The 27818-nt window shown below is 49.8% G+C and overlaps 2 protein-coding genes across 2 annotated transcripts; both read left to right on the top strand.

Moving 5' to 3' along the window:
• Positions 1 to 5121: 5121 nt before the first annotated feature.
• Positions 5122 to 9709, top strand: LOC119118993. Its single transcript, XM_037245641.1, has one exon. The coding sequence runs from the start codon at positions 5241 to 5243 to the stop codon at positions 9327 to 9329; it is 4089 nt and encodes a 1362-aa protein (XP_037101536.1). The 5' UTR covers positions 5122 to 5240; the 3' UTR covers positions 9330 to 9709.
• Positions 9710 to 10139: 430 nt separating this feature from the next.
• On the top strand, positions 10140 to 11487 carry LOC119118992 (syncytin-A-like). The gene is made up of 2 exons (XM_037245640.1): positions 10140 to 10830; positions 10888 to 11487. The coding sequence occupies exons 1-2, from the start codon at positions 10169 to 10171 to the stop codon at positions 11375 to 11377; spliced, it is 1152 nt and encodes a 383-aa protein (XP_037101535.1). The 5' UTR covers positions 10140 to 10168; the 3' UTR covers positions 11378 to 11487.
• Positions 11488 to 27818: the final 16331 nt, after the last annotated feature.

Below are 27818 nucleotides of genomic sequence, written 5' to 3'. Positions count from 1 at the left end.
AAATAGGGTCCCATAAGGGACCGGGGGCGGACGCTAAACCACGCACTCAACTCGGCACTCTGAAGCACCCAAGAGCGCTTTTTACTAGAAAACGTGCTCAGCTCGTCGAGAAAATACACTCTAAGCAATACAATTAAAAATGCTTATAAAACATAAACCAAACGTTGCAGGTGGTCATTTCTTCATGCGCAGTGATAAACTCGGCACTCTGAAGCACCCAAGAGCGCTTTTTACTTTGCCAACCTAACCAGAGTGACGGGAGAGGCACCGTCCAGAAAACGTGCTCAGCTCGTCGAGAAAATTCGATTTAAGCAATAAAACTAAAAATGCTTATAAAACATAAACCAAACGTTGCAGGTGGTCATTTCTGCATGCGCAGTGATAAACCCGGCACTCTGAAGCACCCAAGAGCGCTTTTTACTAGAAATAGTGCTCAGCTCGTCGAGAAAATGCGCTCTAAGCAATACAATTAAAAATGCTCATAAAACATAAACCAAACGTTGCAGGTGGTCATTTCTTTATGTGCAGTGATAAACTCGGCACTCTGAAGCACCCAAGAGCGCTTTTTACTTTGCCAACCTAACCAGAGTGACGGGAGAGGCACCATCCAGAAAACGTGCTCAGCTCGTCGAGAAAATGCGATTTAAGCAATAAAACTAAAAATGCTTATAAAACATAAACCAAACGTTGCAGGTTGTCATTTCTTCATGCGCAGTGATAAACTCCGCACTCTGAAGGACCCAAGAGCGCTTTTTACTATGCCAACTTAACCACAGTGACGTGAGGCGACCGGGCGCGGACGCTAACTCACGCCCGGCAAGAGCGCTCGGAAGGCGGATAGGCTTTCACGGAAGCCCCGCCAGCAGGTCCGCGGGCCATTTAGGGTCCCATAAGTGACCGTGCGCGGTCTCTAACTCACGCCCGGCAGGAGTGCTCGGAGGGCGGATAGGCTTTCACGGAGGTACCGCCAGCCGGTCCGCGGGCTATTTAGGGTCCCATAACTGACCGGGCGCGGTCTCAAACCCACGCCCGGCAGGAGTGCTCGGAGGGCGGATAGGCATTCACGGAGGTCCCGCCAGCCGGTCCGCTGGCTATTTAGGGTCCCATAACTGACCGGGCGCGGTCTCAAACTCAGGCCCGGCAGGAGTGCTCGGAGGGCGGATAGGCATTCACGGAGGTCCCGCCAGCCGGTCCGTGGGCTATTTAGGGTCCCATAACTGACCGGGCGCGGTCTCAAACTCAGGCCCGGCAGGAGTGCTCGGAGGGCGGATAGGCATTCACGGAGGTCCCGCCAGCCGGTCCGCGGGCTATTTAGGGTCCCATAACTGACCGGGCGCGGTCTCTAACCCACGCCCGGCAGGAGTGCTCGGAGGGCGGATAGGCATTCACGGAGGTCCCGCCAGCCGGTCCGCGGGCCATTCAGGGTCCCATACATGACCGGGCGCGGTCTCTAACCCACGCCCGGCGGGAGTGCTCGGAGGGCGGATAGGCATCCACGGACGTCCCGCCAGCCGGTCCGCGGGCCATTCAGGGTCCCATACATGACCGGGCGCGGTCTCGAACTCAGGCCCGGCAGGAGTGCTCGGAGGGCGGATAGGCATTCACGGAGGTACCGCCAGCAGGTCCGCGGGCCATTTAGGGTCCCATAAGTGACCGGGCGCGGTCTCGAACTCACGCCCGGCAGGAGTGCTCGGAGGGCGGATAGGCTTTCACGGTGGTACCGCCAGCCGGTCCGCGGGCCATTTAGGGTCCCATAAGTGACCGGGCGCGGTCTCTAACCCACGCCCGGCAGGAGTGCTCGGAGGGCGGACAGGCTTTCACGGAGCTCCCGCCAGCCGGTCCGCGGGCCATTTAGGGTCCCATAAGTGACCGGGCGCGGTCTCGAACTCACGCCCGGCAGGAGTGCTCGGAGGGCGGATAGGCTTTCACGGTGGTACCGCCAGCCGGTCCGCGGGCCATTTAGGGTCCCATAAGTGACTGGGCGCGGTCTCTAACTCAGGCCCGGCAGGAGTGCTCGGACGGCGGATAGGCATTCACGGAGGTACCGCCAGCAGGTGCGCGGGCCAATTAGGGTCCCATAAGTGACCGGGCGCGGTCTCTAACCCACGCCCGGCAGGAGTGCTCGGAGGGCGGACAGGCTTTCACGGAGCTCCCGCCAGCCGGTCCGCGGGCCAAATAGGGTCCCATAAGGGACCGGGGGCGGACGCTAAACCACGCACTCAACTCGGCACTCTGAAGCACCCAAGAGCGCTTTTTACTAGAAAACGTGCTCAGCTCGTCGAGAAAATGCACTCTAAGCAATACAATTAAAAATGCTTATAAAACATAAACCAAACGTTGCAGGTGGTCATTTCTTCATGCGCAGTGATAAACTCGGCACTCTGAAGCACCCAAGAGCGCTTTTTACTTTGCCAACCTAACCAGAGTGACGGGAGAGGCACCGTCCAGAAAACGTGCTCAGCTCGTCGAGAAAATTCGATTTAAGCAATAAAACTAAAAATGCTTATAAAACATAAACCAAACGTTGCAGGTGGTCATTTCTGCATGCGCAGTGATAAACTGGGCACTCTGAAGCCCCCAAGAGCACTTTTTACTATGCCAACCTAACCAGAGTGACGGGAGAGGCACCATCCAGAAAACGTGCTTAGCTCGTCGAGAAAATGCGATTTAAGCAATAAAACAAAAAATGCTTATAAAACATAAACCAAACGTTGCAGGTGGTCATTTCTGCATGCGCAGTGATAAACCCGGCACTCTGAAGCACCCAAGAGCGCTTTTTACTAGAAATAGTGCTCAGCTCGTCGAGAAAATGCGCTCTAAGCAATACAATTAAAAATGCTCATAAAACATAAACCAAACGTTGCAGGTGGTCATTTCTTTATGTGCAGTGATAAACTCGGCACTCTGAAGCACCCAAGAGCGCTTTTTACTTTGCCAACCTAACCAGAGTGACGGGAGAGGCACCATCCAGAAAACGTGCTCAGCTCGTCGAGAAAATGCGATTTAAGCAATAAAACTAAAAATGCTTATAAAACATAAACCAAACGTTGCAGGTGGTCATTTCTGCATGCGCAGTGATAAACTGGGCACTCTGAAGCCCCCAAGAGCGCTTTTTACTATGCCAACCTAACCAGAGTGACGGGAGAGGCACCATCCAGAAAACGTGCTCAGCTCGTCGAGAAAATGCGATTTAAGCAATAAAACAAAAAATGCTTATAAAACATAAACCAAACGTTGCAGGTGGTCATTTCTGCATGCGCAGTGATAAACCCGGCACTCTGAAGCACCCAAGAGCGCTTTTTACTAGAAATAGTGCTCAGCTCGTCGAGAAAATGCGCTCTAAGCAATACAATTAAAAATGCTCATAAAACATAAACCAAACGTTGCAGGTGGTCATTTCTTTATGTGCAGTGATAAACTCGGCACTCTGAAGCACCCAAGAGCGCTTTTTACTTTGCCAACCTAACCAGAGTGACGGGAGAGGCACCATCCAGAACACGTGCTCAGCTCGTCGAGAAAATGCGATTTAAGCAATAAAACTAAAAATGCTTATAAAACATAAACCAAACGTTGCAGGTGGTCATTTCTGCATGCGCAGTGATAAACTGGGCACTCTGAAGCCCCCAAGAGCGCTTTTTACTATGCCAACCTAACCAGAGTGACGGGAGAGGCACCATCCAGAAAACGTGCTCAGCTCGTCGAGAAAATGCGATTTAAGCAATAAAACAAAAAATGCTTATAAAACATAAACCAAACGTTGCAGGTGGTCATTTCTGCATGCGCAGTGATAAACCCGGCACTCTGAAGCACCCAAGAGCGCTTTTTACTAGAAATAGTGCTCAGCTCGTCGAGAAAATGCGCTCTAAGCAATACAATTAAAAATGCTCATAAAACATAAACCAAACGTTGCAGGTGGTCATTTCTTTATGTGCAGTGATAAACTCGGCACTCTGAAGCACCCAAGAGCGCTTTTTACTTTGCCAACCTAACCAGAGTGACGGGAGAGGCACCATCCAGAACACGTGCTCAGCTCGTCGAGAAAATGCGATTTAAGCAATAAAACTAAAAATGCTTATAAAACATAAACCAAACGTTGCAGGTGGTCATTTCTGCATGCGCAGTGATAAACTGGGCACTCTGAAGCCCCCAAGAGCGCTTTTTACTATGCCAACCTAACCAGAGTGACGGGAGAGGCACCATCCAGAAAACGTGCTCAGCTCGTCGAGAAAATGCGATTTAAGCAATAAAACAAAAAATGCTTATAAAACATAAACCAAACGTTGCAGGTGGTCATTTCTGCATGCGCAGTGATAAACCCGGCACTCTGAAGCACCCAAGAGCGCTTTTTACTAGAAATAGTGCTCAGCTCGTCGAGAAAATGCGCTCTAAGCAATACAATTAAAAATGCTCATAAAACATAAACCAAACGTTGCAGGTGGTCATTTCTTTATGTGCAGTGATAAACTCGGCACTCTGAAGCACCCAAGAGCGCTTTTTACTTTGCCAACCTAACCAGAGTGACGGGAGAGGCACCATCCAGAAAACGTGCTCAGCTCGTCGAGAAAATGCGATTTAAGCAATAAAACTAAAAATGCTTATAAAACATAAACCAAACGTTGCAGGTGGTCATTTCTGCATGCGCAGTGATAAACTGGGCACTCTGAAGCCCCCAAGAGCGCTTTTTACTATGCCAACCTAACCAGAGTGACGGGAGAGGCACCATCCAGAAAACGTGCTCAGCTCGTCGAGAAAATGCGATTTAAGCAATAAAACAAAAATGCTTATAAAACATAAACCAAACGTTGCAGGTGGTCATTTCTGCATGCGCAGTGATAAACCCGGCACTCTGAAGCACCCAAGAGCGCTTTTTACTAGAAATAGTGCTCAGCTCGTCGAGAAAATGCGCTCTAAGCAATACAATTAAAAATGCTCATAAAACCCGGGCAGGATGACATACCAACCCGGACCCATCCAACGCATGCTTCATCTGCGGCGAAACCGATCATTGGGCAAGAGGATGCCCACAAAGTCGACCGCGCGGAGCCGCCCGCCCAGCCGGAGGCCCCCCACGCCAACCCGGGGCGCCGATGCAACAGGCAGCAACAGCTCCATTTGGTGGACGGCCCTGGCAACAGCCACAAACACACGGAGGTCAGTACTACCAACATGATGATCTCTGGTGTGGACAATTTGAATAGGGCTGCCCGGGAAGCCAGAGAAGCAGTGGCGCGGCGGAGCCAATGCTTCATGTGACAGTGGAGGGAAAACCTGTGCAGATGCTGGTGGACACAGGAGCAACTTATTCATCAATAAACACTGCCCTACCTGTATCCTCACTGTCAAAGAAAACAACAACTTTAGTCGGCTTTTCGGGACAACCACGAACTCTGCCTTTTACCAAACCACTTGAGACGGTGATCACCCAGACGGGGTGTAGACTGTGGCACAAATATATCCATTCTACAGACACTCCGATCAATTTGATGGGGAGGGATTTGCTGTCAGCCGTTGAAGCTAAAATCCTGTGTGGGCCGGAGGGAGTGATAATTCAATTTCCAAATGGTGTCAGCATTCCGTGCTCACAGCAGCTACAACAACATGGCCAGTGGCTGATGGCGCCCCTACAGACAGAAGCAGAAACTGCAACCATCTACTGGGCCAGGCTGGAGCCAGAAACCCCTGCTGGTGGCGGTGTGTTCTCGACCTACCTACTGTGGAAGCCCTGGATCTGCTCACTGGCGCCATACCACCCACCTGTTGATCCTTTGCATTGCACTCTATATTATGACCGAAAAAGTGATGATGTTTATCGGGATTTGTTTGAAGAAATTGAAGGGCACATGTGGGATTTAACTTCATCATGCATTTTGATTGGTAAAGAGGGAGTTGCAGCAGCTACTGAATTAACACCTGAACAAATGCAGTGGTTCAAAATGACAGAAAAAGGGGTACCACACATTTCGCTAGCTCTTGCCCCAGGTCATGAAGCCAGACAATTGGGCTCAATGGTCAAACATTTGTTGCTGCAAACCGACTGGCGGAAAACACACATCCCTAATTTGTATTGGTCAGAGTCTCAGAAAGCTTACCAAATTAAACAACCCATGGTAGACTCAGGGCTGCTGGAGATGATGTTGGTATCTCGCACACATGGCAGGGAATTAACTGATCATGAGGACGCTGAAGTAATGCTCGCGGCCTTGCCCGACACCTTGTGGTCCCAAGGTCCATTTGATGTCGGGTTTTGTCACTCGATGGCCCCTATTGATCTCCAAATGGATGAGACGCAGCCTATCAAACGACCCCAATATCGTTGGCCGAGTGAGGCGGACCAAGGCATGGAAGACACTCTGTGCGGCCTCTGGGACGCAGGGGTGTTGGAAGTGTCATGCTCCGAATGGAACACCCCGTTAAGGCCAGTCCAAAAAGCAGATGGGAAAACATGGCGCATGGCACATGATTTGAGAGCAGTAAATGATGTCACTATAACTCCTGTTCTTCCCGTGCCAGACCCGCACCGAATCCTTGCATCATTGAACCCTGCCTATCAGTGGTTCACCGTAATTGATTTGGCTAATGCCTTCTTCTGCCTCCCGCTTTCCCCCTCAGTGCGGCACGTGTTCGCCTTCACTTACAAAGGGATGAAATTGCAATACACACGCATGCCGCAGGGATTCAAAAATTCGCCAGGATTGTTCAATCAGGTCCTCAAAGAACTCCTCGAACCATGCCAAATGCCGGATGGCACATTGTTGTTGCAATATGTCGATGATTTGTTGATTGCAGCAAAAGACGAGCAGACGTGTCTTGAAGGAACAAAGAAAGTGTTGTTGTGGTTAGGGGAGAAAGGGTTCAAGGTGTCAAGAAAGAAACTGCAATGCTGTCGCCAACAGGTCACTTTTCTGGGACGTGTGTTGACCCCTAGTGGCCTCGCCATGTCGCCTGAACATAGAAGCTCCATCCTCCGACACCCACGGCCCGCCACCGTCCAGGAGATGCTATCATTCCTGGGGTTGTGCGGCTACAGCAGACATTACATACCCTGTTTTGCTGACAAAACTGGTGTCCTACGGGCCCTGATCCGCGAACAGGGGGCGAGGAATCTCAGGGCTTGCCTGGTTTGGACACCGGAGGCTGCTGAGGTCTTTGTGTCACTGGTGCAGGAGCTGGCCTCTGCTGCGGCTTTGGCCACTCCTGACTACACTCTGCCCTTCCATCTAGATGTCTCTATTTCAGGGAAAGTTGTGAATGGAGCTCTGTACCAGAAAATGCAGCATGGACGTGCAGTGTTGATGTATTGCAGCGTCCCCTTGGACAACATTGAGCAACGACAACCCGATTGTTCCAGATATGCGGCTGGCCTGGCAAAGGTCTTACTCAAAACAGCCCACACGGTCATGGGGCATCCAGTTTATGTGTTAACTGATCATGCAGTGTCTTCATTTGTCGCATCGGCGGCGTTCACGTTGACTCCACTGCGACAAACACGGTTGTTGAAAATATTGACTGCCCCAAATGTCAACTATGTCCATTCCGGAGTGAACATGGCCGATCAATTGTTGGTGGGACCCCATGAGTGTGCATCAAAGGTCCAGACGGTGGCGAAAGTCCGACCTGACCTCTATTCCACTCCGCTCGGGCACGGTCGTGTGGTGTTCACAGATGGCTGCTGCTGGAGAGACAGGATGGGCTCCCTCCATGCGGCCGCGGCTGCGGTCGAGTGGAGGGATGGTTCCTTCCAGCCTCTTAAAGTGATGAAGCTCAACACCCACCCATCGGCCCAGGCGGCAGAAGTCTTTGCTCTGGTGTTAGCTTTACGACAATGCAAGGGGGAAGCCGTGACCATCTATTCTGACTCCGCTTATGCGGTGTCGGCGGCTTTACTCGATCTGGTGGGGTGGCTGCAGAATGGGTTCACGACGGCCAGGGGCTCGGAGATTGCGCACAAGGATTTGATGTTGCATTTGTTTGAGGCATTGAAGTACCCGAGCGAGGTGGCCATTGTCAAAGTGCCTGGTCACTCCAAAGCTGACACCTTAGTAGCTAGGGGGAATCGAGCGGCTGATGAATTGGCCAAGCAGACGGCCGGGTATGGCGGGGCAGAGGACATGATGGTGTCCCGCGGTCCACTAATTGTGGACGGGGAACACCCCGACTCCTGTTTGCCTCTGTCACTCTCGCATGCCGATCTGTGTGCCGCCCAGGGTGCCACGTCCCCGGAACAAAAATCGGTCTGGCTGGCAGCAAAGGCTGTCAAACGATCAGATGGCTTGTGGGTAGGACCCAAAGGACAGCCAGCTCTTCCGGAGGGAAGGCTGATGTCGGAGGTCCTGACACAGGCTCACACACCTTCCCATGTGGGTCCCCATGCCATGATGATCCATCTTCGAAGTTGGTGGCATCCCAAACTCTCAGATGTGGTCTGGAAATTCGTTGCGGATTGTGAGTCTTGTCAGACGTTCAATGCACGCCCTACGTTGAAGCCTAAGCCCGGCCTGTTTCAGCCGGCCCCATGGCCGGGGGCAGAGGTGATCATTGATTTCACAGACATGAATACAAGAGTGAATGGAAAACGCTTTTTGCTTGTGTTGGTTGACGCTTACTCGGGCTGGCCGGAGGCATATCCGTGCTCGAAGGAAGATTCTGCTGCGGTGATCAAGGCTTTGATCACCCATTACATCCCTACCCACGGTTTTCCGGCCTTGATCCGTTCTGACAATGGTACACACTTTAACAACAAAGCCTTGGCCAAGGTAGAATCAATTTTGGGGTTGAAGCATCGATTCGGGTGTGTCTACCATCCTCAGTCTCAAGGCCGCGTTGAACGACTTAACCGAACGCTAAAAGAGAAATTGGCCAAAATTATGGCTCAGACGGCAATGAATTGGCTACAAGCACTTCCGCTTGCTTTGCTGTCTGTGAGACAATCCGTTAACAGGAGCACTGGATTCGCACCGTTTGAGTTGATGACGGGCCGTCTAATGCCAGGACCAGCGACGACGCTCGTCCCACCAGAGGATGTTCCGGTACCTAATTTATCTCATACAGCATACTGGTCCTATTTGTCTGCTTTGGTGTCCAGTGTTTCTGCACAGCTTGGAGAAAAATCCGCTGCGGCTGCGGCGGAGGAAGGTGTGTCGGTGGAGAAACAGCTCACGCCGTACGTGTACGTCCGAGTCATCTCCAGGAAGTGGACGGACCCCCGGTGGAAGGGCACCTTTCGTGTCTTGGCCAGGACGTCTCACGCGGCCCAACTCGACTTCAAAGGACGCCGGTGGTATCACTACTCACAACTCCGTCCGGCCCCAGAGTTTGTTCCGTCAGGATGAAGGTATTCCTGGTTGGCCGTGTCCCGGACCCGGCCAAGAGGGGGGGAACAGAAGGAGTAGGGGAAGCAATACGGAGAAGGAAAGGGGAGGGCCCGAATGGTTTTTCGAAATTTGCGAGATTAATTTTAGGACTGTTATTTGTAGGTTGTATTTTTGTGTGGACAGTGATGACGATTGATGAGACCTTCCAGCAGAAAACGTCCCAGATTCAAATTTCACACACCACAAACAACATCATGTCTGAGCATCATTTAAACATCCGGTCCAAAAGACAAGTGACCGGGGTCACTCAGACACACCGGGGACACTGCGAACCGGTCCAATCATTTAAATGGGGGATCCAGGTTTGCATCCCTAAAAACGTGACAGTACAAATTATCATACCGTTTGAAAGTTTGGCGAACGGGCAGATTAGAGGACAGGATTATCGGGATTATGATTGGTATTTGACCAACGACTTGGTAAATAGGGGTTGGAAAGATCTGGTATGGGACACTAAAGATTGGTATAAGTCATGGGGGACTAGTGTTCAAGCAAAACAACATCAGCAAATGATAAAAGGGGAAAAAACGCAGACAGGCATCACCTTGTGGGTTAATGCTTCACACGATTTACATTTAGGAAGACGCACAGTAGGGTGCTGGGGTTTCCAGTTAAACATATATGTGTATAAATACCCGTATTGGCAGATGTTCCTCTGTCAAGGTGAGGATGCCAAACAAGAAGTATCTTTGAGTCCCTCAACAGACCCCCGAATTTTAGCGAAAGCGATTAGGAGCGTAGATGATTGGTTTCGGGTCACTACGGGAGTCACCGCTGTAAACAATAATTGGCTTTTGATGGCGGAACAAGCTGCTAATGCAACTGGTGAAGATTGTGTGGTTTGTCTCGAAGCAAGAGTAGTGTTAAAAATTGTTCCAGCTGCAATAGAATCAGCATGTGTTTTACAGGTGTTGACCCAGTCCAGGACCAGTGGCGATTGTTTGATTTATAATGATATTTTCCCAGTCGTGGGCTTGGAGAAAAGAAAGCCCATTTTTGATAGCCATGTGACTCAACAAAATATGACATGTTTAAAGTTAAAGGGAAACGGCATAAGTATTGGGACAATAGATCACACATGGTGCAGGATAAATTTGTTTTTGAATGTCCCCTCTCCTCTCTCTCGTGCAGACCTCTGGTTGTGGTGTGGTGACAACAAATTATATGATCGCTTGCCGAAGAATGCATCAGGTATCTGTGCCCTTGTGTCTTTGATAATGCCTGTGGTGGTTGTCCCCATTGAAATACAGAATCTCAATTGGAACATGGAGTTCCCATTGGCGGGGCTCCTAAGGCGAGCCAAAAGAGACGTTTTGCCCCCATGGTTGAGCGACAACGATCCGACATATATTGACGCTATAGGAGTGCCCCGGGGTGTGCCAGATGAGTATAAACTCGTTAATCAAGTGTCCTCGGGATTCGAAAGCATTTTCTTATGGATCACCCCCAATAAAAATGTTGACCGTATTAATTATATTCATTACAATGTCCAACGGCTGGGTAATTATACAGCTGAATCATTTGCAGCGGTCCATGAACAATTGGCCGCGACGTCATTGATGTCGTTCCAAAATAGAATTGCGTTGGACATGCTATTGGCTAAGGAACATGGTGTGTGCGGAATGTTCGGGGATGCATGTTGTACTTTCATCCCCAACAACACGGCACCAGGGGGCCGACTGACCCGGGCGTTGGAAGGACTAAGGATACTGAATAAAAAGATGAAAGATCATTCAGGTGTACGCACCGATATTTGGTCTGATTGGATGAAAACGTTCGGAAACTGGAAAGGCCTCATCATGTCTGTGCTGGTTGCTGTGGCTATTTTTACTACAATAATGATTTTATGCGGTTGTTGCTGTATTCCATGTATTAGATCACTCACTGTTCGGTTGATCGAGAAAACCGTTGGCCCGTTGTCACCGAAGGGCCAATATACCCTGGTGACTCAACAGGAGCCGCGGGGGGAAGAAAGGACCGACAGTGTGCTGGTCGCTGATTACTAGAGTAACTGGTGATGACCTCATAAATGAGGTCATGAGAGGGAATAAAGGGAAATGTGCTTTCGGCAGTTTGCAAACATATTTTGTTAAGACAGCGCTAGACTTATAATCATATCAATCATATCAGTAGTAGTGTACTCGTGTGGTGATTAATAAGTGGAAAGGAATGTGCAGGCTACAATGAATTTGTTCTCTACAAAGTATTGTGGAACAGGATGACCAGACAGGGAGGATATCTCAAGGCCGGTGAAGAACAACTCGTCTTTGTGGTCCAGACACCTGTGCTGAGCAGGGGAAAAACCCAAACCAGGAGGAGACGACCATCGACCATCGACCATCGACCAATCACCACACAATATTTTGCATGCTTGAATATTCATATTGTGTTTCTTTAAAACTGGGCAACCCGGAAGAATGTGTTGTCTTTGATGGTCACGAAGGCACACGAGTTTTTGTGTTAGGGACCCGAGACCCAGGCCTGTATTAGTTTGCTTTGTCAGGATTAAACAATTGGTAAATTCGGCCTAATTGATCTACTGGTCTTCTCTTTGACAGAACGAACTCGCAGAATTGTTAGGTGCGACAGTGTGTAGATTTGGACGTAACAACTCTTGTGTTAAGTGTTGATCATAATTTGGAGTCAGATCAATAGCTAAAATCCGTAACCTAACACAACCTAACCAGAGTGACGGGAGAGGCACCATCCAGAAAACGTGCTCAGCTCGTCGAGAAAATGCGATTTAAGCAATAAAACAAAAAATGCTTATAAAACATAAACCAAACGTTGCAGGTGGTCATTTCTGCATGCGCAGTGATAAACCCGGCACTCTGAAGCACCCAAGAGCGCTTTTTACTAGAAATAGTGCTCAGCTCGTCGAGAAAATGCGCTCTAAGCAATACAATTAAAAATGCTCATAAAACATAAACCAAACGTTGCAGGTGGTCATTTCTTTATGTGCAGTGATAAACTCGGCACTCTGAAGCACCCAAGAGCGCTTTTTACTTTGCCAACCTAACCAGAGTGACGGGAGAGGCACCATCCAGAAAACGTGCTCAGCTCGTCGAGAAAATGCGATTTAAGCAATAAAACTAAAAATGCTTATAAAACATAAACCAAACGTTGCAGGTGGTCATTTCTGCATGCGCAGTGATAAACTGGGCACTCTGAAGCCCCCAAGAGCACTTTTTACTATGCCAACCTAACCAGAGTGACGGGAGAGGCACCATCCAGAAAACGTGCTCAGCTCGTCGAGAAAATGCGATTTAAGCAATAAAACAAAAAATGCTTATAAAACATAAACCAAACGTTGCAGGTGGTCATTTCTGCATGCGCAGTGATAAACCCGGCACTCTGAAGCACCCAAGAGCGCTTTTTACTAGAAATAGTGCTCAGCTCGTCGAGAAAATGCGCTCTAAGCAATACAATTAAAAATGCTCATAAAACATAAACCAAACGTTGCAGGTGGTCATTTCTTTATGTGCAGTGATAAACTCGGCACTCTGAAGCACCCAAGAGCGCTTTTTACTTTGCCAACCTAACCAGAGTGACGGGAGAGGCACCATCCAGAAAACGTGCTCAGCTCGTCGAGAAAATGCGATTTAAGCAATAAAACTAAAAATGCTTATAAAACATAAACCAAACGTTGCAGGTGGTCATTTCTGCATGCGCAGTGATAAACTGGGCACTCTGAAGCCCCCAAGAGCGCTTTTTACTATGCCAACCTAACCAGAGTGACGGGAGAGGCACCATCCAGAAAACGTGCTCAGCTCGTCGAGAAAATGCGATTTAAGCAATAAAACAAAAAATGCTTATAAAACATAAACCAAACGTTGCAGGTGGTCATTTCTGCATGCGCAGTGATAAACCCGGCACTCTGAAGCACCCAAGAGCGCTTTTTACTAGAAATAGTGCTCAGCTCGTCGAGAAAATGCGCTCTAAGCAATACAATTAAAAATGCTCATAAAACATAAACCAAACGTTGCAGGTGGTCATTTCTTTATGTGCAGTGATAAACTCGGCACTCTGAAGCACCCAAGAGCGCTTTTTACTTTGCCAACCTAACCAGAGTGACGGGAGAGGCACCATCCAGAAAACGTGCTCAGCTCGTCGAGAAAATGCGATTTAAGCAATAAAACTAAAAATGCTTATAAAACATAAACCAAACGTTGCAGGTGGTCATTTCTGCATGCGCAGTGATAAACTGGGCACTCTGAAGCCCCCAAGAGCGCTTTTTACTATGCCAACCTAACCAGAGTGACGGGAGAGGCACCATCCAGAAAACGTGCTCAGCTCGTCGAGAAAATGCGATTTAAGCAATAAAACAAAAAATGCTTATAAAACATAAACCAAACGTTGCAGGTGGTCATTTCTGCATGCGCAGTGATAAACCCGGCACTCTGAAGCACCCAAGAGCGCTTTTTACTAGAAATAGTGCTCAGCTCGTCGAGAAAATGCGCTCTAAGCAATACAATTAAAAATGCTCATAAAACATAAACCAAACGTTGCAGGTGGTCATTTCTTTATGTGCAGTGATAAACTCGGCACTCTGAAGCACCCAAGAGCGCTTTTTACTTTGCCAACCTAACCAGAGTGACGGGAGAGGCACCATCCAGAAAACGTGCTCAGCTCGTCGAGAAAATGCGATTTAAGCAATAAAACTAAAAATGCTTATAAAACATAAACCAAACGTTGCAGGTGGTCATTTCTGCATGCGCAGTGATAAACTGGGCACTCTGAAGCCCCCAAGAGCGCTTTTTACTATGCCAACCTAACCAGAGTGACGGGAGAGGCACCATCCAGAAAACGTGCTCAGCTCGTCGAGAAAATGCGATTTAAGCAATAAAACAAAAAATGCTTATAAAACATAAACCAAACGTTGCAGGTGGTCATTTCTGCATGCGCAGTGATAAACCCGGCACTCTGAAGCACCCAAGAGCGCTTTTTACTAGAAATAGTGCTCAGCTCGTCGAGAAAATGCGCTCTAAGCAATACAATTAAAAATGCTCATAAAACATAAACCAAACGTTGCAGGTGGTCATTTCTTTATGTGCAGTGATAAACTCGGCACTCTGAAGCACCCAAGAGCGCTTTTTACTTTGCCAACCTAACCAGAGTGACGGGAGAGGCACCATCCAGAAAACGTGCTCAGCTCGTCGAGAAAATGCGATTTAAGCAATAAAACTAAAAATGCTTATAAAACATAAACCAAACGTTGCAGGTTGTCATTTCTTCATGCGCAGTGATAAACTCCGCACTCTGAAGGACCCAAGAGCGCTTTTTACTATGCCAACTTAACCACAGTGACGTGAGGCGACCGGGCGCGGACGCTAACTCACGCCCGGCAAGAGCGCTCGGAAGGCGGATAGGCTTTCACGGAAGCCCCGCCAGCAGGTCCGCGGGCCATTTAGGGTCCCATAAGTGACCGTGCGCGGTCTCTAACTCACGCCCGGCAGGAGTGCTCGGAGGGCGGATAGGCTTTCACGGAGGGTACCGCCAGCCGGTCCGCGGGCTATTTAGGGTCCCATAACTGACCGGGCGCGGTCTCAAACCCACGCCCGGCAGGAGTGCTCGGAGGGCGGATAGGCATTCACGGAGGTCCCGCCAGCCGGTCCGCGGGCTATTTAGGGTCCCATAACTGACCGGGCGCGGTCTCAAACTCAGGCCCGGCAGGAGTGCTCGGAGGGCGGATAGGCATTCACGGAAGTCCCGCCAGCCGGTCCGCGGGCTATTTAGGGTCCCATAACTGACCGGGCGCGGTCTCAAACTCAGGCCCGGCAGGAGTGCTCGGAGGGCGGATAGGCATTCACGGAGGTCCCGCCAGCTGGTCCGCGGGCTATTTAGGGTCCCATAACTGACCGGGCGCGGTCTCTAACCCACGCCCGGCAGGAGTGCTCGGAGGGCGGATAGGCATTCACGGAGGTCCCGCCAGCCGGTCCGCGGGCCATTCAGGGTCCCATACATGACCGGGCGCGGTCTCTAACCCACGCCCGGCGGGAGTGCTCGGAGGGCGGATAGGCATCCACGGACGTCCCGCCAGCCGGTCCGCGGGCCATTCAGGGTCCCATACATGACCGGGCGCGGTCTCGAACTCAGGCCCGGCAGGAGTGCTCGGAGGGCGGATAGGCATTCACGGAGGTACCGCCAGCAGGTCCGCGGGCCATTTAGGGTCCCATAAGTGACCGGGCGCGGTCTCGAACTCACGCCCGGCAGGAGTGCTCGGAGGGCGGATAGGCTTTCACGGTGGTACCGCCAGCCGGTCCGCGGGCCATTTAGGGTCCCATAAGTGACCGGGCGCGGTCTCTAACCCACGCCCGGCAGGAGTGCTCGGAGGGCGGACAGGCTTTCACGGAGCTCCCGCCAGCCGGTCCGCGGGCCATTTAGGGTCCCATAAGTGACCGGGCGCGGTCTCGAACTCACGCCCGGCAGGAGTGCTCGGAGGGCGGATAGGCTTTCACGGTGGTACCGCCAGCCGGTCCGCGGGCCATTTAGGGTCCCATAAGTGACCGGGCGCGGTCTCTAACTCAGGCCCGGCAGGAGTGCTCGGACGGCGGATAGGCATTCACGGAGGTACCGCCAGCCGGTCCGCGGGCCAATTAGGGTCCCATAAGTGACCGGGCGCGGTCTCTAACCCACGCCCGGCAGGAGTGCTCGGAGGGCGGACAGGCTTTCACGGAGCTCCCGCCAGCCGGTCCGCGGGCCAAATAGGGTCCCATAAGGGACCGGGGGCGGACGCTAAACCACGCACTCAACTCGGCACTCTGAAGCACCCAAGAGCGCTTTTTACTAGAAAACGTGCTCAGCTCGTCGAGAAAATGCACTCTAAGCAATACAATTAAAAATGCTTATAAAACATAAACCAAACGTTGCAGGTGGTCATTTCTTCATGCGCAGTGATAAACTCGGCACTCTGAAGCCCCCAAGAGCGCTTTTTACTATGCCAACCTAACCAGAGTGACGGGAGAGGCACCATCCAGAAAACGTGCTCAGCTCGTCGAGAAAATGCGATTTAAGCAATAAAACAAAAATGCTTATAAAACATAAACCAAACGTTGCAGGTGGTCATTTCTGCATGCGCAGTGATAAACCCGGCACTCTGAAGCACCCAAGAGCGCTTTTTACTAGAAATAGTGCTCAGCTCGTCGAGAAAATGCGCTCTAAGCAATACAATTAAAAATGCTCATAAAACATAAACCAAACGTTGCAGGTGGTCATTTCTTTATGTGCAGTGATAAACTCGGCACTCTGAAGCACCCAAGAGCGCTTTTTACTTTGCCAACCTAACCAGAGTGACGGGAGAGGCACCATCCAGAAAACGTGCTCAGCTCGTCGAGAAAATGCGATTTAAGCAATAAAACTAAAAATGCTTATAAAACATAAACCAAACGTTGCAGGTGGTCATTTCTGCATGCGCAGTGATAAACTGGGCACTCTGAAGCCCCCAAGAGCGCTTTTTACTATGCCAACCTAACCAGAGTGACGGGAGAGGCACCATCCAGAAAACGTGCTCAGCTCGTCGAGAAAATGCGATTTAAGCAATAAAACAAAAAATGCTTATAAAACATAAACCAAACGTTGCAGGTGGTCATTTCTGCATGCGCAGTGATAAACCCGGCACTCTGAAGCACCCAAGAGCGCTTTTTACTAGAAATAGTGCTCAGCTCGTCGAGAAAATGCGCTCTAAGCAATACAATTAAAAATGCTCATAAAACATAAACCAAACGTTGCAGGTGGTCATTTCTTTATGTGCAGTGATAAACTCGGCACTCTGAAGCACCCAAGAGCGCTTTTTACTTTGCCAACCTAACCAGAGTGACGGGAGAGGCACCATCCAGAAAACGTGCTCAGCTCGTCGAGAAAATGCGATTTAAGCAATAAAACTAAAAATGCTTATAAAACATAAACCAAACGTTGCAGGTGGTCATTTCTGCATGCGCAGTGATAAACTGGGCACTCTGAAGCCCCCAAGAGCGCTTTTTACTATGCCAACCTAACCAGAGTGACGGGAGAGGCACCATCCAGAAAACGTGCTCAGCTCGTCGAGAAAATGCGATTTAAGCAATAAAACAAAAAATGCTTATAAAACATAAACCAAACGTTGCAGGTGGTCATTTCTGCATGCGCAGTGATAAACCCGGCACTCTGAAGCACCCAAGAGCGCTTTTTACTAGAAATAGTGCTCAGCTCGTCGAGAAAATGCGCTCTAAGCAATACAATTAAAAATGCTCATAAAACATAAACCAAACGTTGCAGGTGGTCATTTCTGCATGCGCAGTGATAAACCCGGCACTCTGAAGCACCCAAGAGCGCTTTTTACTAGAAATAGTGCTCAGCTCGTCGAGAAAATGCGCTCTAAGCAATACAATTAAAAATGCTCATAAAACATAAACCAAACGTTGCAGGTGGTCATTTCTTTATGTGCAGTGATAAACTCGGCACTCTGAAGCACCCAAGAGCGCTTTTTACTTTGCCAACCTAACCAGAGTGACGGGAGAGGCACCATCCAGAAAACGTGCTCAGCTCGTCGAGAAAATGCGATTTAAGCAATAAAACTAAAAATGCTTATAAAACATAAACCAAACGTTGCAGGTGGTCATTTCTGCATGCGCAGTGATAAACTGGGCACTCTGAAGCCCCCAAGAGCGCTTTTTACTATGCCAACCTAACCAGAGTGACGGGAGAGGCACCATCCAGAAAACGTGCTCAGCTCGTCGAGAAAATGCGATTTAAGCAATAAAACAAAAAATGCTCATAAAACATAAACCAAACGTTGCAGGTGGTCATTTCTTTATGTGCAGTGATAAACTCGGCACTCTGAAGCACCCAAGAGCGCTTTTTACTTTGCCAACCTAACCAGAGTGACGGGAGAGGCACCATCCAGAAAACGTGCTCAGCTCGTCGAGAAAATGCGATTTAAGCAATAAAACTAAAAATGCTTATAAAACATAAACCAAACGTTGCAGGTGGTCATTTCTGCATGCGCAGTGATAAACTGGGCACTCTGAAGCCCCCAAGAGCGCTTTTTACTATGCCAACCTAACCAGAGTGACGGGAGAGGCACCATCCAGAAAACGTGCTCAGCTCGTCGAGAAAATGCGATTTAAGCAATAAAACAAAAAATGCTTATAAAACATAAACCAAACGTTGCAGGTGGTCATTTCTGCATGCGCAGTGATAAACCCGGCACTCTGAAGCACCCAAGAGCGCTTTTTACTAGAAATAGTGCTCAGCTCGTCGAGAAAATGCGCTCTAAGCAATACAATTAAAAATGCTCATAAAACATAAACCAAACGTTGCAGGTGGTCATTTCTTTATGTGCAGTGATAAACTCGGCACTCTGAAGCACCCAAGAGCGCTTTTTACTTTGCCAACCTAACCAGAGTGACGGGAGAGGCACCATCCAGAAAACGTGCTCAGCTCGTCGAGAAAATGCGATTTAAGCAATAAAACTAAAAATGCTTATAAAACATAAACCAAACGTTGCAGGTGGTCATTTCTGCATGCGCAGTGATAAACTGGGCACTCTGAAGCCCCCAAGAGCGCTTTTTACTATGCCAACCTAACCAGAGTGACGGGAGAGGCACCATCCAGAAAACGTGCTCAGCTCGTCGAGAAAATGCGATTTAAGCAATAAAACAAAAAATGCTTATAAAACATAAACCAAACGTTGCAGGTGGTCATTTCTGCATGCGCAGTGATAAACCCGGCACTCTGAAGCACCCAAGAGCGCTTTTTACTAGAAATAGTGCTCAGCTCGTCGAGAAAATGCGCTCTAAGCAATACAATTAAAAATGCTCATAAAACATAAACCAAACGTTGCAGGTGGTCATTTCTTTATGTGCAGTGATAAACTCGGCACTCTGAAGCACCCAAGAGCGCTTTTTACTTTGCCAACCTAACCAGAGTGACGGGAGAGGCACCATCCAGAAAACGTGCTCAGCTCGTCGAGAAAATGCGATTTAAGCAATAAAACTAAAAATGCTTATAAAACATAAACCAAACGTTGCAGGTGGTCATTTCTGCATGCGCAGTGATAAACTGGGCACTCTGAAGCCCCCAAGAGCGCTTTTTACTATGCCAACCTAACCAGAGTGACGGGAGAGGCACCATCCAGAAAACGTGCTCAGCTCGTCGAGAAAATGCGATTTAAGCAATAAAACAAAAAATGCTTATAAAACATAAACCAAACGTTGCAGGTGGTCATTTCTGCATGCGCAGTGATAAACCCGGCACTCTGAAGCACCCAAGAGCGCTTTTTACTAGAAATAGTGCTCAGCTCGTCGAGAAAATGCGCTCTAAGCAATACAATTAAAAATGCTCATAAAACATAAACCAAACGTTGCAGGTGGTCATTTCTTTATGTGCAGTGATAAACTCGGCACTCTGAAGCACCCAAGAGCGCTTTTTACTTTGCCAACCTAACCAGAGTGACGGGAGAGGCACCATCCAGAAAACGTGCTCAGCTCGTCGAGAAAATGCGATTTAAGCAATAAAACTAAAAATGCTTATAAAACATAAACCAAACGTTGCAGGTGGTCATTTCTGCATGCGCAGTGATAAACTGGGCACTCTGAAGCCCCCAAGAGCGCTTTTTACTATGCCAACCTAACCAGAGTGACGGGAGAGGCACCATCCAGAAAACGTGCTCAGCTCGTCGAGAAAATGCGATTTAAGCAATAAAACAAAAAATGCTTATAAAACATAAACCAAACGTTGCAGGTGGTCATTTCTGCATGCGCAGTGATAAACCCGGCACTCTGAAGCACCCAAGAGCGCTTTTTACTAGAAATAGTGCTCAGCTCGTCGAGAAAATGCGCTCTAAGCAATACAATTAAAAATGCTCATAAAACATAAACCAAACGTTGCAGGTGGTCATTTCTTTATGTGCAGTGATAAACTCGGCACTCTGAAGCACCCAAGAGCGCTTTTTACTTTGCCAACCTAACCAGAGTGACGGGAGAGGCACCATCCAGAAAACGTGCTCAGCTCGTCGAGAAAATGCGATTTAAGCAATAAAACTAAAAATGCTTATAAAACATAAACCAAACGTTGCAGGTGGTCATTTCTGCATGCGCAGTGATAAACTGGGCACTCTGAAGCCCCCAAGAGCGCTTTTTACTATGCCAACCTAACCAGAGTGACGGGAGAGGCACCATCCAGAAAACGTGCTCAGCTCGTCGAGAAAATGCGATTTAAGCAATAAAACAAAAAATGCTTATAAAACATAAACCAAACGTTGCAGGTGGTCATTTCTGCATGCGCAGTGATAAACCCGGCACTCTGAAGCACCCAAGAGCGCTTTTTACTAGAAATAGTGCTCAGCTCGTCGAGAAAATGCGCTCTAAGCAATACAATTAAAAATGCTCATAAAACATAAACCAAACGTTGCAGGTGGTCATTTCTTTATGTGCAGTGATAAACTCGGCACTCTGAAGCACCCAAGAGCGCTTTTTACTTTGCCAACCTAACCAGAGTGACGGGAGAGGCACCATCCAGAAAACGTGCTCAGCTCGTCGAGAAAATGCGATTTAAGCAATAAAACTAAAAATGCTTATAAAACATAAACCAAACGTTGCAGGTGGTCATTTCTGCATGCGCAGTGATAAACTGGGCACTCTGAAGCCCCCAAGAGCGCTTTTTACTATGCCAACCTAACCAGAGTGACGGGAGAGGCACCATCCAGAAAACGTGCTCAGCTCGTCGAGAAAATGCGATTTAAGCAATAAAACAAAAAATGCTTATAAAACATAAACCAAACGTTGCAGGTGGTCATTTCTGCATGCGCAGTGATAAACCCGGCACTCTGAAGCACCCAAGAGCGCTTTTTACTAGAAATAGTGCTCAGCTCGTCGAGAAAATGCGCTCTAAGCAATACAATTAAAAATGCTCATAAAACATAAACCAAACGTTGCAGGTGGTCATTTCTTTATGTGCAGTGATAAACTCGGCACTCTGAAGCACCCAAGAGCGCTTTTTACTTTGCCAACCTAACCAGAGTGACGGGAGAGGCACCATCCAGAAAACGTGCTCAGCTCGTCGAGAAAATGCGATTTAAGCAATAAAACTAAAAATGCTTATAAAACATAAACCAAACGTTGCAGGTGGTCATTTCTGCATGCGCAGTGATAAACTGGGCACTCTGAAGCCCCCAAGAGCGCTTTTTACTATGCCAACCTAACCAGAGTGACGGGAGAGGCACCATCCAGAAAACGTGCTCAGCTCGTCGAGAAAATGCGATTTAAGCAATAAAACAAAAAATGCTTATAAAACATAAACCAAACGTTGCAGGTGGTCATTTCTGCATGCGCAGTGATAAACCCGGCACTCTGAAGCACCCAAGAGCGCTTTTTACTAGAAATAGTGCTCAGCTCGTCGAGAAAATGCGCTCTAAGCAATACAATTAAAAATGCTCATAAAACATAAACCAACGTTGCAGGTGGTCATTTCTTTATGTGCAGTGATAAACTCGGCACTCTGAAGCACCCAAGAGCGCTTTTTACTTTGCCAACCTAACCAGAGTGACGGGAGAGGCACCATCCAGAAAACGTGCTCAGCTCGTCGAGAAAATGCGATTTAAGCAATAAAACTAAAAATGCTTATAAAACATAAACCAAACGTTGCAGGTTTAGACTTAGACTTAGACAGAACTTTATTGTCATTTTGTCAACACTAGGTGTGTACAAAACGAAATTTCGTTGCATACGGCTTTCAGCAATGTAGAGGTATTTCGGCTGGTTAAAAAAAGTGACATTCTATATAAAATATGAAATAAGATAATTATAAAGTACAAAGTGCAGCAGTGATAAAGTATGTGAACAGTGCAGGAGACAAAAGCAGTATTTACAAGTGTGCAGAGGAATGCTACGTTTGAATGTTCAACAGTCTGACGACAGCAGGGAAAAAACTATTGCAGAACCTGGTGGACCTGCAGCGGATGCTGCGAAACCTCTTCCCAGAGGGCAGCAGGGAGAACAGTCCAAGAGCGCTTTTTACTTTGCCAACCTAACCAGAGTGACGGGAGAGGCACCATCCAGAAAACGTGCTCAGCTCGTCGAGAAAATGCGATTTAAGCAATAAAACTAAAAATGCTTATAAAACATAAACCAAATGTTGCAGGTTGTCATTTCTTCATGCGCAGTGATAAACTCCGCACTCTGAAGGACCCAAGAGCGCTTTTTACTATGCCAACTTAACCACAGTGACGTGAGGCGACCGGGCGCGGACGCTAACTCACGCCCGGCAAAGAGCGCTCGGAAGGCGGATAGGCTTTCACGGAAGCCCCGCCAGCAGGTCCGCGGGCCATTTAGGGTCCCATAAGTGACCGTGCGCGGTCTAACTCACGCCCGGCAGGAGTGCTCGGAGGGCGGATAGGCTTTCACGGAGGTACCGCCAGCCGGTCCGCGGGCTATTTAGGGTCCCATAACTGACCGGGCGCGGTCTCAAACTCACGGCCCGGCAGGAGTGCTCGGAGGGCGGATAGGCATTCACGGAGGTCCCGCCAGCCGGTCCGCGGGCTATTTAGGGTCCCATAACTGACCGGGCGCGGTCTCAAACTCAGGCCCGGCAGGAGTGCTCGGAGGGCGGATAGGCATTCACGGAGGTCCCGCCAGCCGGTCCGCGGGCTATTTAGGGTCCCATAACTGACCGGGCGCGGTCTCTAACCCACGCCCGGCAGGAGTGCTCGGAGGGCGGATAGGCATTCACGGAGGTCCCGCCAGCCGGTCCGCGGGCCATTCAGGGTCCCATACATGACCGGGCGCGGTCTCTAACCCACGCCCGGCGGAGTGCTCGGAGGGCGGATAGGCATTCACGGACGTCCCGCCAGCCGGTCCGCGGGCCATTCAGGGTCCCATACATGACCGGGCGCGGTCTCGAACTCAGGCCCGGCAGGAGTGCTCGGAGGGCGGATAGGCATTCACGGAGGTACCGCCAGCAGGTCCGCGGGCCATTTAGGGTCCCATAAGTGACCGGGCGCGGTCTCGAACTCACGCCCGGCAGGAGTGCTCGGAGGGCGGATAGGCTTTCACGGTGGTACCGCCAGCCGGTCCGCGGGCCATTTAGGGTCCCATAAGTGACCGGGCGCGGTCTCTAACCCACGCCCGGCAGGAGTGCTCGGAGGGCGGACAGGCTTTCACGGAGCTCCCGCCAGCCGGTCCGCGGGCCATTTAGGGTCCCATAAGTGACCGGGCGCGGTCTCGAACTCACGCCCGGCAGGAGTGCTCGGAGGGCGGATAGGCTTTCACGGTGGTACCGCCAGCCGGTCCGCGGGCCATTTAGGGTCCCATAAGTGACCGGGCGCGGTCTCTAACTCAGGCCCGGCAGGAGTGCTCGGACGGCGGATAGGCATTCACGGAGGTACCGCCAGCCGGTCCGCGGGCCAATTAGGGTCCCATAAGTGACCGGGCGCGGTCTCTAACCCACGCCCGGCAGGAGTGCTCGGAGGGCGGACAGGCTTTCACGGAGCTCCCGCCAGCCGGTCCGCGGGCCAAATAGGGTCCCATAAGGGACCGGGGGCGGACGCTAAACCACGCACTCAACTCGGCACTCTGAAGCACCCAAGAGCGCTTTTTACTAGAAAACGTGCTCAGCTCGTCGAGAAAATGCACTCTAAGCAATACAATTAAAAATGCTTATAAAACATAAACCAAACGTTGCAGGTGGTCATTTCTTCATGCGCAGTGATAAACTCGGCACTCTGAAGCACCCAAGAGCGCTTTTTACTTTGCCAACCTAACCAGAGTGACGGGAGAGGCACCATCCAGAAAACGTGCTCAGCTCGTCGAGAAAATGCGATTTAAGCAATAAAACTAAAAATGCTTATAAAACATAAACCAAACGTTGCAGGTGGTCATTTCTGCATGCGCAGTGATAAACTGGGCACTCTGAAGCCCCCAAGAGCGCTTTTTACTATGCCAACCTAACCAGAGTGACGGGAGAGGCACCATCCAGAAAACGTGCTCAGCTCGTCGAGAAAATGCGATTTAAGCAATAAAACAAAAAATGCTTATAAAACATAAACCAAACGTTGCAGGTGGTCATTTCTGCATGCGCAGTGATAAACCCGGCACTCTGAAGCACCCAAGAGCGCTTTTTACTAGAAATAGTGCTCAGCTCGTCGAGAAAATGCGCTCTAAGCAATACAATTAAAAATGCTCATAAAACATAAACCAAACGTTGCAGGTGGTCATTTCTTTATGTGCAGTGATAAACTCGGCACTCTGAAGCACCCAAGAGCGCTTTTTACTTTGCCAACCTAACCAGAGTGACGGGAGAGGCACCATCCAGAAAACGTGCTCAGCTCGTCGAGAAAATGCGATTTAAGCAATAAAACTAAAAATGCTTATAAAACATAAACCAAACGTTGCAGGTGGTCATTTCTGCATGCGCAGTGATAAACTGGGCACTCTGAAGCCCCCAAGAGCGCTTTTTACTATGCCAACCTAACCAGAGTGACGGGAGAGGCACCATCCAGAAAACGTGCTCAGCTCGTCGAGAAAATGCGATTTAAGCAATAAAACAAAAAATGCTTATAAAACATAAACCAAACGTTGCAGGTGGTCATTTCTGCATGCGCAGTGATAAACCCGGCACTCTGAAGCACCCAAGAGCGCTTTTTACTAGAAATAGTGCTCAGCTCGTCGAGAAAATGCGCTCTAAGCAATACAATTAAAAATGCTCATAAAACATAAACCAAACGTTGCAGGTGGTCATTTCTTTATGTGCAGTGATAAACTCGGCACTCTGAAGCACCCAAGAGCGCTTTTTACTTTGCCAACCTAACCAGAGTGACGGGAGAGGCACCATCCAGAAAACGTGCTCAGCTCGTCGAGAAAATGCGATTTAAGCAATAAAACTAAAAATGCTTATAAAACATAAACCAAACGTTGCAGGTGGTCATTTCTGCATGCGCAGTGATAAACTCGGCACTCTGAAGCACCCAAGAGCGCTTTTTACTTTGCCAACCTAACCAGAGTGACGGGAGAGGCACCATCCAGAAAACGTGCTCAGCTCGTCGAGAAAATGCGATTTAAGCAATAAAACTAAAAATGCTTATAAAACATAACCAAACGTTGCAGGTGGTCATTTCTGCATGCGCAGTGATAAACTGGGCACTCTGAAGCCCCCAAGAGCGCTTTTTACTATGCCAACCTAACCAGAGTGACGGGAGAGGCACCATCCAGAAAACGTGCTCAGCTCGTCGAGAAAATGCGATTTAAGCAATAAAACAAAAAATGCTTATAAAACATAAACCAAACGTTGCAGGTGGTCATTTCTGCATGCGCAGTGATAAACCCGGCACTCTGAAGCACCCAAGAGCGCTTTTTACTAGAAATAGTGCTCAGCTCGTCGAGAAAATGCGCTCTAAGCAATACAATTAAAAATGCTCATAAAACATAAACCAAACGTTGCAGGTGGTCATTTCTTTATGTGCAGTGATAAACTCGGCACTCTGAAGCACCCAAGAGCGCTTTTTACTTTGCCAACCTAACCAGAGTGACGGGAGAGGCACCATCCAGAAAACGTGCTCAGCTCGTCGAGAAAATGCGATTTAAGCAATAAAACTAAAAATGCTTATAAAACATAAACCAAACGTTGCAGGTGGTCATTTCTGCATGCGCAGTGATAAACTGGGCACTCTGAAGCCCCCAAGAGCGCTTTTTACTATGCCAACCTAACCAGAGTGACGGGAGAGGCACCATCCAGAAAACGTGCTCAGCTCGTCGAGAAAATGCGATTTAAGCAATAAAACAAAAAATGCTTATAAAACATAAACCAAACGTTGCAGGTGGTCATTTCTGCATGCGCAGTGATAAACCCGGCACTCTGAAGCACCCAAGAGCGCTTTTTACTAGAAATAGTGCTCAGCTCGTCGAGAAAATGCGCTCTAAGCAATACAATTAAAAATGCTCATAAAACATAAACCAAACGTTGCAGGTGGTCATTTCTTTATGTGCAGTGATAAACTCGGCACTCTGAAGCACCCAAGAGCGCTTTTTACTTTGCCAACCTAACCAGAGTGACGGGAGAGGCACCATCCAGAAAACGTGCTCAGCTCGTCGAGAAAATGCGATTTAAGCAATAAAACTAAAAATGCTTATAAAACATAAACCAAACGTTGCAGGTTGTCATTTCTTCATGCGCAGTGATAAACTCCGCACTCTGAAGGACCCAAGAGCGCTTTTTACTATGCCAACTTAACCACAGTGACGTGAGGCGACCGGGCGCGGACGCTAACTCACGCCCGGCAAGAGCGCTCGGAAGGCGGATAGGCTTTCACGGAAGCCCCGCCAGCAGGTCCGCGGGCCATTTAGGGTCCCATAAGTGACCGTGCGCGGTCTCTAACTCACGCCCGGCAGGAGTGCTCGGAGGGCGGATAGGCTTTCACGGAGGTACCGCCAGCCGGTCCGCGGGCTATTTAGGGTCCCATAACTGACCGGGCGCGGTCTCAAACCCACGCCCGGCAGGAGTGCTCGGAGGGCGGATAGGCATTCACGGAGGTCCCGCCAGCCGGTCCGCGGGCTATTTAGGGTCCCATAACTGACCGGGCGCGGTCTCAAACTCAGGCCCGGCAGGAGTGCTCGGAGGGCGGATAGGCATTCACGGAAGTCCCGCCAGCCGGTCCGCGGGCTATTTAGGGTCCCATAACTGACCGGGCGCGGTCTCAAACTCAGGCCCGGCAGGAGTGCTCGGAGGGCGGATAGGCATTCACGGAGGTCCCGCCAGCCGGTCCGCGGGCTATTTAGGGTCCCATAACTGACCGGGCGCGGTCTCTAACCCACGCCCGGCAGGAGTGCTCGGAGGGCGGATAGGCATTCACGGAGGTCCCGCCAGCCGGTCCGCGGGCCATTCAGGGTCCCATACATGACCGGGCGCGGTCTCTAACCCACGCCCGGCAGGAGTGCTCGGAGGGCGGATAGGCATCCACGGACGTCCCGCCAGCAGGTCCGCGGGCCATTTAGGGTCCCATAAGTGACCGGGCGCGGTCTCGAACTCACGCCCGGCAGGAGTGCTCGGAGGGCGGATAGGCTTTCACGGTGGTACCGCCAGCCGGTCCGCGGGCCATTTAGGGTCCCATAAGTGACCGGGCGCGGTCTCTAACCCACGCCCGGCAGGAGTGCTCGGAGGGCGGACAGGCTTTCACGGAGCTCCCGCCAGCCGGTCCGCGGGCCATTTAGGGTCCCATAAGTGACCGGGCGCGGTCTCGAACTCACGCCCGGCAGGAGTGCTCGGAGGGCGGATAGGCTTTCACGGTGGTACCGCCAGCCGGTCCGCGGGCCATTTAGGGTCCCATAAGTGACCGGGCGCGGTCTCTAACTCAGGCCCGGCAGGAGTGCTCGGACGGCGGATAGGCATTCACGGAGGTACCGCCAGCCGGTCCGCGGGCCAATTAGGGTCCCATAAGTGACCGGGCGCGGTCTCTAACCCACGCCCGGCAGGAGTGCTCGG

The sequence above is a fragment of the Syngnathus acus genome, unplaced genomic scaffold, assembly GCF_901709675.1.
Source record: "Syngnathus acus unplaced genomic scaffold, fSynAcu1.2, whole genome shotgun sequence".
Taxonomy (NCBI): domain Eukaryota; kingdom Metazoa; phylum Chordata; class Actinopteri; order Syngnathiformes; family Syngnathidae; genus Syngnathus; species Syngnathus acus.
The sequence above is the reverse complement of the archived record's forward strand: the minus strand, read 5'-3'. Positions and strand labels throughout refer to the sequence as shown.